The 14569-nt window shown below is 33.6% G+C and overlaps 1 protein-coding gene across 1 annotated transcript; it reads left to right on the top strand.

Moving 5' to 3' along the window:
• LOC145314791 (uncharacterized) lies at positions 1 to 12236 on the top strand. The gene is made up of 10 exons (XM_080154870.1): positions 1 to 208; positions 650 to 774; positions 3138 to 3215; positions 3605 to 3717; positions 3961 to 5043; positions 5131 to 5239; positions 8819 to 8996; positions 9545 to 9747; positions 10480 to 10592; positions 10776 to 12236. The coding sequence occupies exons 1-10, from the start codon at positions 121 to 123 to the stop codon at positions 12106 to 12108; spliced, it is 3423 nt and encodes a 1140-aa protein (XP_080010996.1). The 5' UTR covers positions 1 to 120; the 3' UTR covers positions 12109 to 12236.
• The last annotated feature ends 2333 nt before the right edge of the window (positions 12237 to 14569 follow it).

The raw sequence follows: 14569 nt of genomic DNA, 5'->3' as shown, positions 1-14569 counted from the left end.
TTACACTATTAGTTATGCAGTGATTATGTCTATAAAAACAATCAAAAAAAATAAGATTCGTAAAACTAATTCAAAAAAGAATATAATAGAGGCAAAATTATCAAACCAAAAGTGAAAAATATGACGTCTCAAATTTTTGCTAAATTTCAATCACTCATAACAGAAACTAAGAGTTTTCCTGCAAAGATGTTAAAGCTGTTCAAATTTGGTAAGCATTTTTTTTATTTTTATCCTTTTATTTGATTGGTTGGTCAGTTATGCATTCATGAGATAATGGGTATAACACCCTTAAAAAACTAATTTTTATTTCTAATCATAAGATAACTATGAGGGAAGCTCCTAAATGTGTGATTAAGATCCTGTGATGTTTATTTTTTAGATATTTATTCAACATCATCTAAACTGAGCTTACCTAACCTTAGCCTGAGTAAGGCAGGTGTCCTACATTATTCCAATCATGATTGAAACCGAATAGTTGGGTATAAGGCTGAATTATATCATTAGAGTTTAGCCAGTAATTTTCTAATTCTAAGGGCGGTGTATACAGTATACACCACCCTTTTGCAATTTTTAACCCTTAGATTTGAATTTAATAGCATTAACCACTAACCCATCATATTCCCTAAATAATCTGATTATTTAAATTTAGTTGTGAGTAATACTACAATTGAGCCCATAGTGTTCTTGGTTCAAGTGATTATGTCCATTGATCTTGTAGCATTCAGCCAACTACTAGTTGACAAATCATGTGCAAATGATTTCAATTTTACAAAGGTAACAGCTTCAATGTTATCGTATCCCTATCCTATAATATAAACTAGTAAGGTTTTTTTCTGTAGCAATGGATCTCGCAACCACCATCCTTCCAAGAGAAATCGCCCCTAAAAAATTAGCTCCTCCCCCCCCCTAGATATACCACACTTTTCTGGGATCTTGCTGAGTCAAGTATCAACTGTTGGGAATATCAAAGGATGACTTCATGCAAAATTTGAGCCGGATCCGGCCAAAACCGGCCGTGAATTTTATGAAAAACCGGTTTTTTCCGGTTTTTAGGGGGTATCTGTAAATCGATTCAGCTGGAGCAAAACCGGTTAGAGGTACAAAAAAATTTACTTCACATGAAATTTAGCCAATGCAATTGCCTACAAAAATGTACTTCATCATCAACTTGATTGGACAACTCTTTCCCCTCCTAAATGTCCATTAAAACCTCGGAAACGGCAAAAATCGCCAAAAATCACGCCTTCGGCGACAAATAACGGCTAAACGGTCAGCTGGAGGCGAATGAAACATAAATAAAGAAATGTCTGCCTCAAAAAGTTGTTCAACATCAAAGGGATGCTTGAAGTCTCTAAAACGACTCCTTCCCCCCCTTTAAGGGGAAAAACTGAAAAAACGTGATTTTCAAAAGTATGCCCACTTCGTGGGTGTGGGGGGCACTGAACCCGTCACCCCAGGGTCACCAAATATAAAGTCTAGGCGGCCCACAATGCTGAATTTTCACCAAGTGAAAGTCTTGTGTCATTATCTCTTATGAGAAAAAAGTTATTAATTAATTAAAATTTCAAATTGTGATTTTTTGATGGATTTCTTTGATGAAATGACAGGCCGGTCAATTTTTAGGTCATTTTTTTCGGTTTTTGGGCCGTCACGCCCAAACGGTTTGAGATAATCTCACGGGACCTTTTGCCCAACCTAAGTCTGGTTATTTGTGAGGTCTAGGAAAAAAAAACAGACTTACGCAAAAGATTATAATTATAATCTTTACACAGAAAAATGGCACGAGGTGAGGGTTTGAGGGGGCAAAATGAGCCGACCAGCGATTTTTGACGGCACGCAGCGACGTCGTGCTTCATCCAATCCGGGATTTTTTTTTCTTAGACCTTACAAATAACCAGGCTTAGGTCGGGCAAAAGGTCCCATGAGATTATCTCAAACCGTTTGGGCGTGGCGGTCCGAAAACAGCAAAAAATGGCCTAATAATTGACCGGCCTGTCATTTCATCAAAGAAATCCATCAAAAAATCACAATTTGAAATTTTAATTAATTAATAACTTTTTTCTCATAAGAGATAATGACACAAGACTTTCACTTGGTGAAAATTCAGCATTGTGGGCCGCCTAGACTTTATATTTGGTGACCCTGGGGTGACGGGTTCAGTGCCCCCCACACCCACGAAGTGGGCATACTTTTGAAAATCACGTTTTTTCAGTTTTTCCCCTTAAAGGGGGGGAAGGAGTCGTTTTAGAGACTTCAAGCATCTCTTTGATGTTGAACAACTTTTTGAGGCAGACATTTCTTTATTTATGTTTCATTCGCCTCCAGCTGACCGTTTAGCCGTTATTTGTCGCCGAAGGCGTGATTTTTGGCGATTTTTGCCGTTTCCGAGGTTTTAATGGACATTAAGGAGGGGAAAGAGTTGTCCAATTAAGTTGATGATGAAGTACATTTTTGTAGGCAATTGCATTGGCTAAATTTCATGTGAAGTAAAATTTTTTGTACCTCTAACCGGTTTTGCTCCAGCTGAATCGATTTACAGATACCCCCTAAAAACCGGAAAAAACCGGTTTTTCATAAAATTCACGGCCGGTTTTGGCCGGATCCGGCTCAAATTTTGCATGGAGTCATCCTTTGATATTCCCAACAGTTGATACTTGACTCAGCAAGATCCCAGAAAAGTGTGGTATATCTACCCCCCCCCCCATAAAAAATTCCTTTTTTTTCTTCGACTCTCCTCCCTATAGGCCAAGTTATATGAAAATAATTAGAATTTACAAAAGTGCTTCACTAAATGATTGTCAGACAAAAATCATCTATAATACAAAGTAGAATGATGTCTGTCTATCTGTACGTACGTCCGTCCCTTAAGATCTCATTAACCACTGAACCGATTGGATTCTACTCTTCAGAGAATATACCTACTGGTACTGTGGTGGTTTTAGGCTATTTGGGGGGTTTGACACCCACAACCCCCCTCAAAAACCAAAACATCCCCCCACATTTTTTAAACAGATGGTTGTTGTACCAGTGGTACTGAGTTTTTTTTATTTACCTCTTGAGGCAAAGCCCCTTGAGGCTAAGGGCGAAGCCGCTAGTTTATTAATAAAACTGTATTAAATCTAAAAAAAATTATGTAGGAAGTTTGTGGGAATCTACTGAATAGAACCTATGAAAATGAAAGAAGTGAGGTTGAGAACAAAGTTGCTCAGTACCTGGTAAATTCATTAACATAATTTTAGTGATGGAAAGTGTCTATATTCTTTTAATCTTCTTGTCAGTTCAATGTACATTTTAAAGAAAATGATTAAAGTCTCTTTTGTGCTATAAACCTTAATCATTTCAGACATTTCAATATCCAGGTATCTGAAAGGATAAGACACAATGAGGATACACAAAACTAACCTTCCTCTAGATTACAATTAGTGGTTGAAACGTTTGGACACTCGACTTATTAAACGACCAATAAAATTCACTAAAATTCCCCAAAATTGTTAGGTCAACGAATCAGAAAACTTTATAATAACATGTTAGGGACCAGTGCAATAAACATTAAACAGCCAAATCGTCCCTCCCTCCCTGATTAATTTCTTTGTTTATATTTGAGGTGTATATGAATCTTGTGAACCAAATAATACCTGTGTTCATCATATTCTTCCTTGGTAGCTGGAGTGATGTCTTTGGCAGGAAAATTATCCTCTACATATTCTTTGCTACAAGGTACTGAGCAATCGTTGATGTTATATATGAATGAAATGCTTAATGCTTGACACTGGCATGATGATTCAAGAATATTCATCTATTTCTTTACATATCTCTAGAATAGCTACTGTTGTAGGACAATTGAAAATTTAGTAACTCCATATATGTATAGTATACTAAAGAAGAGTTACATATTAATCATTGGTATTAGTTATAAATTACTAATATTGATGTAAATAAAATTATTGCTTAATGTTTTAGAATCTTTGAGGGATGTATGATGTTGATGAACATTTACAACTTTTCCTGGCCCAAAGAATATCTTCTCATCTTTGTCAGTCTGCCATTAGCTCTTACTGGTGGTTTCCTCAGCTACTACATGACTATCAATGCTTTCATAGCTGATATAGTTCCCCCAGAACAAAGAAGTTTCAGGATGGCGATTCTATATGTGGTACAAACAGTAGCAACCCCGTTTGGTACTCAGATTGGAAAGTTTTTGTTCGATGTTGGTAGCTATGAATGTCTTTACTGGGTCACACTCTTTGGTAGAATTGTCTGTATGATATTAATTGTTATCAGAATGGAGACTTTCAAGTTTAAAATTCAACCTAAACCTGATGATATTTCTAAATCTCAAGAACAGAAAAAAATCCACCTACTCAGTCCTTTGCACATTAAAGATTCCTTTCAAACGGCATTGAAGAAAAGAACTAACAACAAAAGATTCTACTTATGGGTATATATAATTGTTGTAATTGGAGTTGTTTTGCCATTGTGGGGAGAAACTGTGATTGGGTACAACTATGTCATGACTAGATTTGATTGGGGCTTTGACAAGTACAGCAACTACATTACCATCACTCAGATTATTGATATTGTCGGTCAGATCATTATGTTGGTATCACTTGGTTTCCTCAAGATCAGAGACTCTTTCTTGGTACCAATTCTGCTTGGATGTATTATTACCAGAGATCTTATTAAAGCTTTTGCAGAAGAAGGTTGGATGTACTACCTGGCTGCTGTGGTATATGTTGTATGTGGATACATATTTCCTGCCACCAGATCATTAATATCTGCATGCGTGGAGCCACATGAACTAGGAAAGGTGTTTGCTCTTATGACAGCAATGGAATCACTTGTACCTATGGGTATGTCTCAAATTTATGCATCAGTTTGGAAAGCTACCTCTCAATTAGAGTCACCTTGGGTCGGAAGTGTGTTTATGATATCTGCAGCACTGAATGGAGTAGTCTTGGTGTTATCCATTGTGGCTTTAATCAGGTTGAAGGGGAGAGCTGTTATGGATCTAGACGCAAGCCAAGCTGGGTCAGTTGTTAACAGGTATAGATAATATTAAGTGAACTTAATAAAATGATATTTTTGAATTTGCGATTTCTTTTTCTTAAACTGATAATATTTTTTTTTCAGAACTACTGATCAACAAGCTCAAATGCCTAATAATCATACAGAACCTGATGATCCTGGTGATAAGGGTAATGAAGTTGAGAGTGAGCAGCAGTCAAATTTAATTGATATTTAGATTATCTATTTAAAATTATTAAACTGTTATAACTATTTGATATATGATGTTTAAAAGCAGTAACGTAGTGGGACAAAGTTTCTTAAAAATCAGCTATGTGGCGTCATAAAAATTCTTTTCCACTCCTCTCATCTTCCTAATGTTTAGGGCGTCACATGGCTGATTTTTGAGACACTTTATCCCGCTACAGAAGTAACTTTCAGATTATATTTGCATATTATTATTATGTTAAACTTGTTGGTAACTCTTTCAATAAATATGTAGAAATACAATGTTTTTACTAATTGGCTGATTATGAATCAAGGACGACATCATACAAAGTTGCAAAGCACAAAAAAAGATATCACTAAAGAAACATATCGAGAAGATGTGCTTATCAACCAGAGGAATTGTCTTTAATAATTTTAAATGCCACTATTTAAGAACGAAAGCTATTAAGTAACTTCCACCAGTGACGTTAGTCGTTAGGCATATTTTTTTTGTTAATTTACTTAGTTTCTGTTAAATAGACCTAATTAACAAGAAAGATTAGAGTCTATTATGGTTTTGTAAAAAAAGTAACAAGGTGCGCTTAAAAATCATCAATTTCTAAGTCACAAAAGCTTGCTTTTGCCAAACAAGTTATGCAAAATGTGTTGCCAATAGTAATAAAGTATGATTAATATACAGCATTTAATGATATTTTGCCATGTTCTTTTATTTTGCACATTTAACACAACAAAACATTTGATAATTATCGTCAAAATTCGCTTAAAATTTGAAAATGTTTTTTCTTTTATGACGAACAGAAAAATATTAGTGCTCCATTCTAAAAAGTAAAATCACAAAAAATCAAGGATGACAACATCTAAAACAAGAGACAGTTCGACAAGTAAATACATACCACACCCTGTCTAAGCCATTCTCAGCCGCAGCCACCAAATTTTAATTCTTCTGCAATCAATCTAACCTTCAGCTACAATCAGCCGAAGCTCAAAATTTGTATACATCCTTAGTCGCATTCGAGCAATCGTTGCCCCTGATTTCTGGTAATACTTATAGAATAGTGTTATTAGTTAAGAACGTAAAGACGTAACGACCCCAAATGTAAAGAAACTTTGCTTTTCATGTTCATACTTTCATCACAAAGTGCATAGAGATAATTCACATCTGACTCAATTTAATTAGGAAAAGATTATCTAAAAATTATATAAAGAATAAATTTCTCAATGGTATGACATTTCTATTACATATGCGAATGAGATTACATTTTTATAATGCAATTTATAATTCAGTCATTTTTCCTTACAATGAAGTGGTTGCTATCAAGATTCAGGAAAAGGTCAATAGATTTCAAACAATAAAGAAATTATCTTTGCTTAACTTGAATAAATAGATGAAAGATTTCTCATTAATTGGCTGTATCTGCTTTATACTTGTCTACTTTATAAGAAAACAACTGTTAAATTTTTTTTTGATAAATTGATTTATATCTATGTATGTAATTTTCAATAATTTCGCAGTGCTTTGGCTACTAACAGAAATAATCATAACATTCTTTCTTGGAACAATGATGGCTTTCAGATTATTTATGTTTTTTCTAATAAAGCATTACTACATCTTGAATGGATATGGTAATTCTTGTTTTAAATGATGTTATTCTTTTTTTTATTCCCCTTCCCATTTGAATTAAGGACCATTGTGACTTGGGGCGAAGGCACCAACAATGATAACCTTTGATATTTATAAATTCATGAGACCAACAAACAAAAACTATATAAACATGATTGGTTGGCGTTATTTATGACCAAGAGGGGAAAGTATATTCTGGAGGTATATAAAAATGGCAGGATTTCATGTATTTTAACGTTCTAATGATGAATTACAAAAAAATCTGTCTGAACAGTCCTGAATTACCTCGTTTCTAAGTACTTGAAAGTAGTACGTTCATTTAATTGAAGCGTAGCTACTATGCAAATTAGATTTGTCCTTTCGTCACTTAAGGAATGTTAAGAAATATTCCCAATAATGATAAACAAAATCAACCTTTCTGTAATTAGAATTATTGGTTGACAAGTTTGTACATTCTAGTTTGGAATCAACCAATCGAATTTCACATAGTAATCAAAGATTTTCATAAAACAAATAAGATAACGTTGTTATAAAACTTTGGGTACTATGTAATTTTTCAGTCCAATGTCCCCTTCCTCTCTTTTTCAACAGAGTTAGATAAGGAAATTACTTGTCATTGTCAGGTATAAAGTTAAAGATTTAATATCAATTCCCTTTTTAAAATTGCTACGCTGCATATATAAATAGCTGTTCTTGTATTTCAGAGGAAATGGTGTAACCTTAGATGAAAAAAGAAAGATAAGAAGTGAAAAAAATGTTTTATCTTTTTATCAATAAAACCACAAAACTAATGTCCAAAAAGTAGAGTATTATAAGGCTGGTTGACTTCTTGCGAAAGTATGTTTGTATTTTAGTATCTTTATAAACTGTATTTTGTTGTTGTTCATTAACTCTTCTTATATAGATAGTTGCGTAGAAACAATTCATTTTATTAAGGGGGGGGGGGCCCGGGGGGGGTGGAAGTTCTGACACTTTTGCGTAAACAGTGATTATAGGCTTTGTCTTTGGACTGAAAGGATAGGTTATTAGGGATAAAATCATTCTTATATGATGAATTTCCCCCAGATTTAAGATTTTTTGGATAGGCCTCCAGGTTCCGGAGCTCCAGGCCTCCAGGTGGTCTCTGTACAGGTAAAAATTAAAAATAAGATTTTTTTTTGAAGAGTTAGAGGTTAACTTATTAAACAAAATATGCTTCTTTTTGATTGTTATTCACATATTTGAAGAAAAAACATACATATTTTGTCTCATAAGCTGACATCTAACTCTTTAAAAAAAAATTCATTTTTACCTGTAGAGAGACCACCTGGAGGCCTGGTGCTCCGGAAACTGGAGGCCTATCCAAAAAATCTAAAATCTGGGGGAAATTCATCATATAAGAATGATTTTATCCCTAATAACCTATCCTCTCAGTCCAAAGATAAAGCCTATATAATTACTGTTTACGCAAAAGTGTCAGAACTTCCCCCCCCCCCTTTTTTTTTGCCTGGCAATTGGAAGTAAATTTAATAGTAATTCTTCTGGTATTATCGTTTTGTTTTTAATTACAATGAATTAGTTCATTATTGAAAAATCATGACCATTAGCAAATAATCCTAAATAAATTTTTACTTTTCCTTTTTTAAGAAATAATTAAAAATTTTAGGGTCATTTCTCCACCCCCTCCCCAACCTCAAGGCTCTTTGAGGTCTCTAGGTGCAATGCCTCTAATGTAATAAAACTTTTTTTCTAAATTCAGAACAAAATGTCCACCCTATTACAAATGTCAACGTAGTAAGGGTCAAGCAATAACGAGAAAGATAAAATCTAGTCATAATTATGAAACATTACATACTTACATATCAACATACACATACTTTCTTCAGTAATTCCTATAAAAGTGAATAATTTTCATGGAAAAATTCAGTTGATATCAGATCTTCTCATCTGACAACACATCAAAAAAGTAAAGTCTACAAATACTAAAAAGTGACAATAAGAAAGAAAATTAGTATTTGTCAAACCAAAGATTATAAAAAATCCTTAAATATGATTGAGGATTACTCCCAGCCTGATGTGGTGCAGCAAACCACGGAGCAGCTGCGCCCCATTTCCTTTCAAGGAGAATCTGTCTTCACAAAATTCATAAGAAGGTCTAGAATAAGTAAGTTAAAATATTACATAAAATTATTAGTAGAAAATGAAAGTATAACAATAACATTTCATAAGTTAATACATTAAACCAGTTTTAAAGCAAAAGATTCCTCTATTTTTTCCAAATTACTAATTTATTGGAAGTTTGGTGACACCTATCCTAATATATATAGAGGTAAGCTTTTTTTTGTCTATAGTGAAGGATCTCGCCAACCGCAAAACCGATATGAACCATATTCTTTAAAGTTCAACAAAGAAGGTTATCTCCACCCTTCCATTAAAAATAGAGCCCTCAACCCAAAAAATAGAATATTTCTTTTTAAAAATTACAATTGGGGTGGTTCGACTTCCCCCCTCCCGCCTTAAGTGCCCTAAGAGGCTTCTAGAGGTGTAGCCGCTAGTTTATATAAAGATTAAACATAAGAAAAATGTTTTCATCAATCTTTATGCATTACTTGAACATAACCATATGTTTAAGGTGTTTTTATATAATGCACAAAAGTATGTTTATATGGCACTGACAATTTTACTTGATTTAAATTTTTTTTTTAATTTTAGTTGTAAAGAACATCACCTTGGAGCCAGTGATGCTGTTCCTGAGCTTTGTCTCCAGCATGGACAGGGTCCCTGTGGGCGAGCTCCTGGTGTATAAATCCTGCCAACAAGATTTCAACTTCACTTCTGATGTTTGTGAGAATATTCACAATGACACCTATGATCCAGAGTTGACACAAATTCAAAATGAGGTTGCTCAGTATAAGGTAAACAATCATTCTGTTGTATAAAGTATCCAGGGATATTTTGTCTGATGCTTAAGATCTCAAAAACTACCAAACGGATTGGATTATCTATTTTAGGTAAGATTCACTTCAGCCCTGAGATGGTTTTATGCTATTTTATTTTCACATTTATATCTTGGAATAGTTTTTAACCTATATTTCTATCCCTTTGAAAACAAATTTCTTAGATGCTTTTGGTAAATCTGCTAGAATTGTTAAAGGGTATTTTCCAACTAGTTCTAATAGTCTGAATTCTGAAGTACTGTTCATCTTTATTTCAGTTTATTTTGTCTTTGTTTGTTTTAAAATTTAAATCTATAGAAAAGCAAAACTTCTCTTGAAATGATGAATTTTATTAAATCAGGGCTCGGCAGCCGCGCGTCCGCCAACCATAAGCCCCAGGAATATTTACCTTTAACAATTTAAAAATAAGCTAGAAGTCTAAGCCTGACCCAAATGTGACAATCGCTCTTTTCAACAAAATTGTTAAAGTAACCAAACTGGTTTAAAGGGATTAGTCGCGGCTGCCGACCCCTGATTAATATAGCTCTTTTCTTATTAACCTTTTTTATATCTTTCATTATTTATGTTAAATCTTAACCCTGCCATGGTGAAGATTACATCATAACTTTTATTTGTTAGCTATTTTACTCAAATAAAATCTAATTAAAGTTTGAATATTTTTGTATTTTTTATCTCTTTTGTTTTATATAGGTTTATGAAAGCGTTATTGATCATCTCTTCCCTGTGATTTGCTCCTTCTTCATTGGCAGCTGGAGTGACACCTTTGGCAGAAAGATCATCCTCTACATTTACTTTAGCTTTAGGTAGGTCAACTTTCATTATATCATTTTATAATACCACCTTTTAATCTTGAAAATTTGAGAAACATAATCAAGAGGCTTTAAAGTACAAATAACTAGCTGTGTGTAAAAAAATCTTGTTCGTCAATCTAATCAAGCTTTTCTTTAAAAAAAACATAATTGTTTAACACATTACTATTATTGCAGGATTGTTGAGGGTAGCATGTTGTGGTTGAACGCTTACTTCATGGAGTGGCCCAAGGAGTATATGCTCTTCTCCGTCAATGCTCCTGTGGCCTTATCTGGTGGCCATCTCGCCTTCGCAATGGGCATCAACTCTTTCATCGCCGACATCTCCCCTCCTCATCAGCGCAGCTTCAGAATGGCAATGATGCATTTTGTTGGTAGTGTTGGCCGTCCATTTGGCACCCAGATGGGCAAATGGTTGTTCCTAGAAGGCGGGTATATATGTGTCATTGGGGCAACTGTTTTGGGTAGAGTAATGGGGTTTGCATTCCTTATCATCAGACTTGAAATGTTTAACTGGAAGCCTAAGCAGAATCAGAGTGAAGAGGCTACAGCCCGACCTCAAAGAAAGAAGCACCATGCCCTTAGTCCTGTCCATGTTCTGGACTCATTTAAAACTGCCTGCAGGGAAAGACCAAATAAGAAAAGATTCTACCTGTGGGTGTATCTGTTGGTTATGATTGCAGCTGTTCTTCCCTTCTTTGGAGAGTCAGTTATTGGATACAACTATGTAATGACCAGATTTAAATGGGGACCTGCAGAGTACAGTGACTACACTACTGTTGCTGAAATCATTGACATTGTTGGACAGTCTATTTGTATTCCCTTGTTAGGATTCCTGCAAATAAGAGATTCTGTACTAGTCCCATTCTTACTGGGAACTATCATTGCAAGAGATCTTGTCAAGGCCTTTGCTAAGTACGGATGGATGTATTACTTTGGATCAGCAATTAACTTTATGGGAGGTTATGCTTTTTCAGCCAGCAGATCAATTGTTTCGAAATGTGTTGAAAAAGATGAGCTTGGTAAAGTATTTGCTTTGCTCTCATCATTGGAATCTCTAGTGCCTATTGGTATGTCCCAAGCTTATGCATCATTGTGGGCTGCAACATCAGATCTTGGAGATCCCTGGGTTGGTACTGCTTTCCTTGTGTCAGCTGCTTTGACCTCGGTGTCATTAGTATTATCAATTGTTTCTCTAATCTCACTCAGAGGACATTCCATAACAGAGCTAGACACAGAACCTGCTTTCAAACCGGTTTTCAGAACACTATCACAAGAGGCAGCTACTGGCTCATGGGCAAGACCTTATGGGGGATTCAGGGGAATGACCATAAACAACAACACAGAAATGGCAGAAAAAATAGCTGATCCAGAGAAACAGGTTCAGGGGAAAGACAACAAGGGGTTTGTAGATGTTGATCTCAATGCTGAAGAAATTGATGGCAAGAAATCTGTTGCAGTTGAAATTCAGACAACTGGTAAAAATGAATCTAAAAAATCTGAAATTTAAGTTAAAGGAACGTGCATTGCAATTTAATTTGTACATATTATATATACTTAAACACATGTATTAAACTATTATCATTTACATTTGTATAAAAACATGTCTTATCATACATTCTTAATAAAATAAGTAATACTAAGTACGTATTTGTAGTTAATTTGTGTTTTCAATCAAGTTGGGATTACATAATTCAACTAGAGAAAATAATTTATCAGAACTTAAATAGAAAATTAAAGCAAAATAAAGCTAGGGTAACAATATCCATATAAATGAAGCATAGAATAAGCACATTATTATTATTATACATAGATTTGAAAATGAGTTTTAAAATTATTCTAAGTAAAGCATTGATTCCAGATCTTAACACACAGTAAGGTCATACATAAATTACAAATTATAGAGTAGCTGACTACAATTTAACTTTGTGCTTTATGCAGTTATTGAGAAGAAAAAAAGATATTGCTTAAAGGTTAATCTCGTGTTTAGACACTTTGCAAATATTAAGTAACCTAATTACTTTTTAAGTATGAAATGTCTAAAATTTACTACTGTATAATACACTAGCGACTACGACCCTAGAGGCAAGTGAGGTTCGAGATAAATTCGATAACCCATTTTTTTTATTTTAGATTTAAAAAGAAAAAAAAATTAGGAGGATATTTTAATGTTAGGGTTCCCAGGGCCTATGAGAAGCTGTAAAGGAGAACCAAATCGGTTCAGCATAGCAAGATCCTTCGGCACAAACAGACAAAATCCTGTTACTGTATAATAATAATATCTTTTTACTAATATTGTCAAGTTGAAATCTGCACATCTTTAGAACATATTCATCCTTGATCATTTACAAAAATTTGCTTAAAACGTGATTAAGAATATTATCATTTGTTTTATTGTACTTTCTTATTATTATTAAGAAATAGTTCAAAACATTTCTTAATGAACGTGATCGTGTGTAGATTTTTAGAAGCGCAGCTGTATAAAAACAGTGATATTCTGCACGTCTGTTAAAGTTTACACAAGTATAGTTATGATTATTTACAGTTTATTGGTCAATCAAATATTATTACTTGAATTGTTTATCTATTTTTAAGATAGCCCTTGATCTAATGCGCTAAATGTGAACATAACTATCCTTGTTTTTGACGCAAAACTTTGATATTATATGTTATAATATGTGGCTTGTATAAATATTAATATTATAAAACAAATCAATTTTAAAAACAATTTACAAATAAGTTAAATTATAACATTGTTTTTCTACATGATAATTAGTTTATGTAACAGAAGAAATTATTTTAATTAGGTTTAACATAAAATTAGGCTTGCTATGTGCCAAGAGTTGCATTTAATCCATTATTTTTAATCTAATTTTGACTAGAAATATCCTAATTAATATTATGTCTGCATATTCTGTCTCTCCCCTTTTATATCACAAACGGCTGGACAATTTGGGTTTTCATGTCACTCATTTGCAGGTTTTTTTTTATAATACTGAAAGTAAAGTAATACAAGGAGCAATTTATCATGTATATTGTAGACGTTATTTGCATTATTTGCAATAATTAGGGTACATCAAAAAAATTTATCTCAAGATATAAGTCAAGTTATAATAGGTTAAATCTTTAAATCTGTATAGTGTTCATAACATGACTTAATTTGTTTGTCTTCAAAGTTCCAAACTTTTGTTTCATGTAGATTTTACCTCCTTTACAGTGTTTTTTTCTGATCTAATTTGATTTTGTTTGTTTTACCCTTACTTGAATTTTTTTTTATATTGGCTAACTTGAGCTATTGTTAAATTTCTGCTAGATTGTATGCAGGTTCTCTTGGAGTTATGCCGTCTGTCAAAACAGACAAGTCTGCATTACACTAGAACACATCAGGCCTGCTCCCTAATCACTTATTTGTATTATTACTCAGTAATTTGGTCAAAATAAAATTTACTTATAAAAGATGTTATAACAGACAAAAAATCAAATAATTGAATAGAGAATGTTCAACCTTTTTTACCCAAAAAAATTTACACCGGGGATATTTAAATGAGTGGGGTATTTTCGTTAAAATCTACTATATTTCAAAAGTGTCTCATAAGAAAGAAATAACACAGTAGATGAAAAAAGAATGATTGAATATTCTACCTACTACAGTTAGATAAAACACTTTTAGTTTAGTTCTATCATTCTTATTTATCATAATGCACAAATGAACAGACTTCTACCCATTGAACAGTAGCATTTTGAAAGTTGCCCAATTCTAACCCATAGTGGCAGCGGAACCTTTGTTGGTACAATGGTTAGATTTTTATCATACATTTCAAAGGATTCCTCACTTAATTCATATTTTGACCGAATCTTATATTTGTAATATCTATAGGAATCCAGGAAGGCGAATGAAAATTAAATTTTATTGTTTGATTATATTAAGCAGCTAATTTACAATTTAGTTATGGCCGTCCGTCCATTAGCGA

This window comes from Acartia tonsa, chromosome 3 (assembly GCF_053477335.1).
Source record: "Acartia tonsa isolate MP-2025a chromosome 3, ASM5347733v1, whole genome shotgun sequence".
In the NCBI taxonomy this organism is placed as follows: domain Eukaryota; kingdom Metazoa; phylum Arthropoda; class Copepoda; order Calanoida; family Acartiidae; genus Acartia; species Acartia tonsa.
The sequence above is the reverse complement of the archived record's forward strand: the minus strand, read 5'-3'. Positions and strand labels throughout refer to the sequence as shown.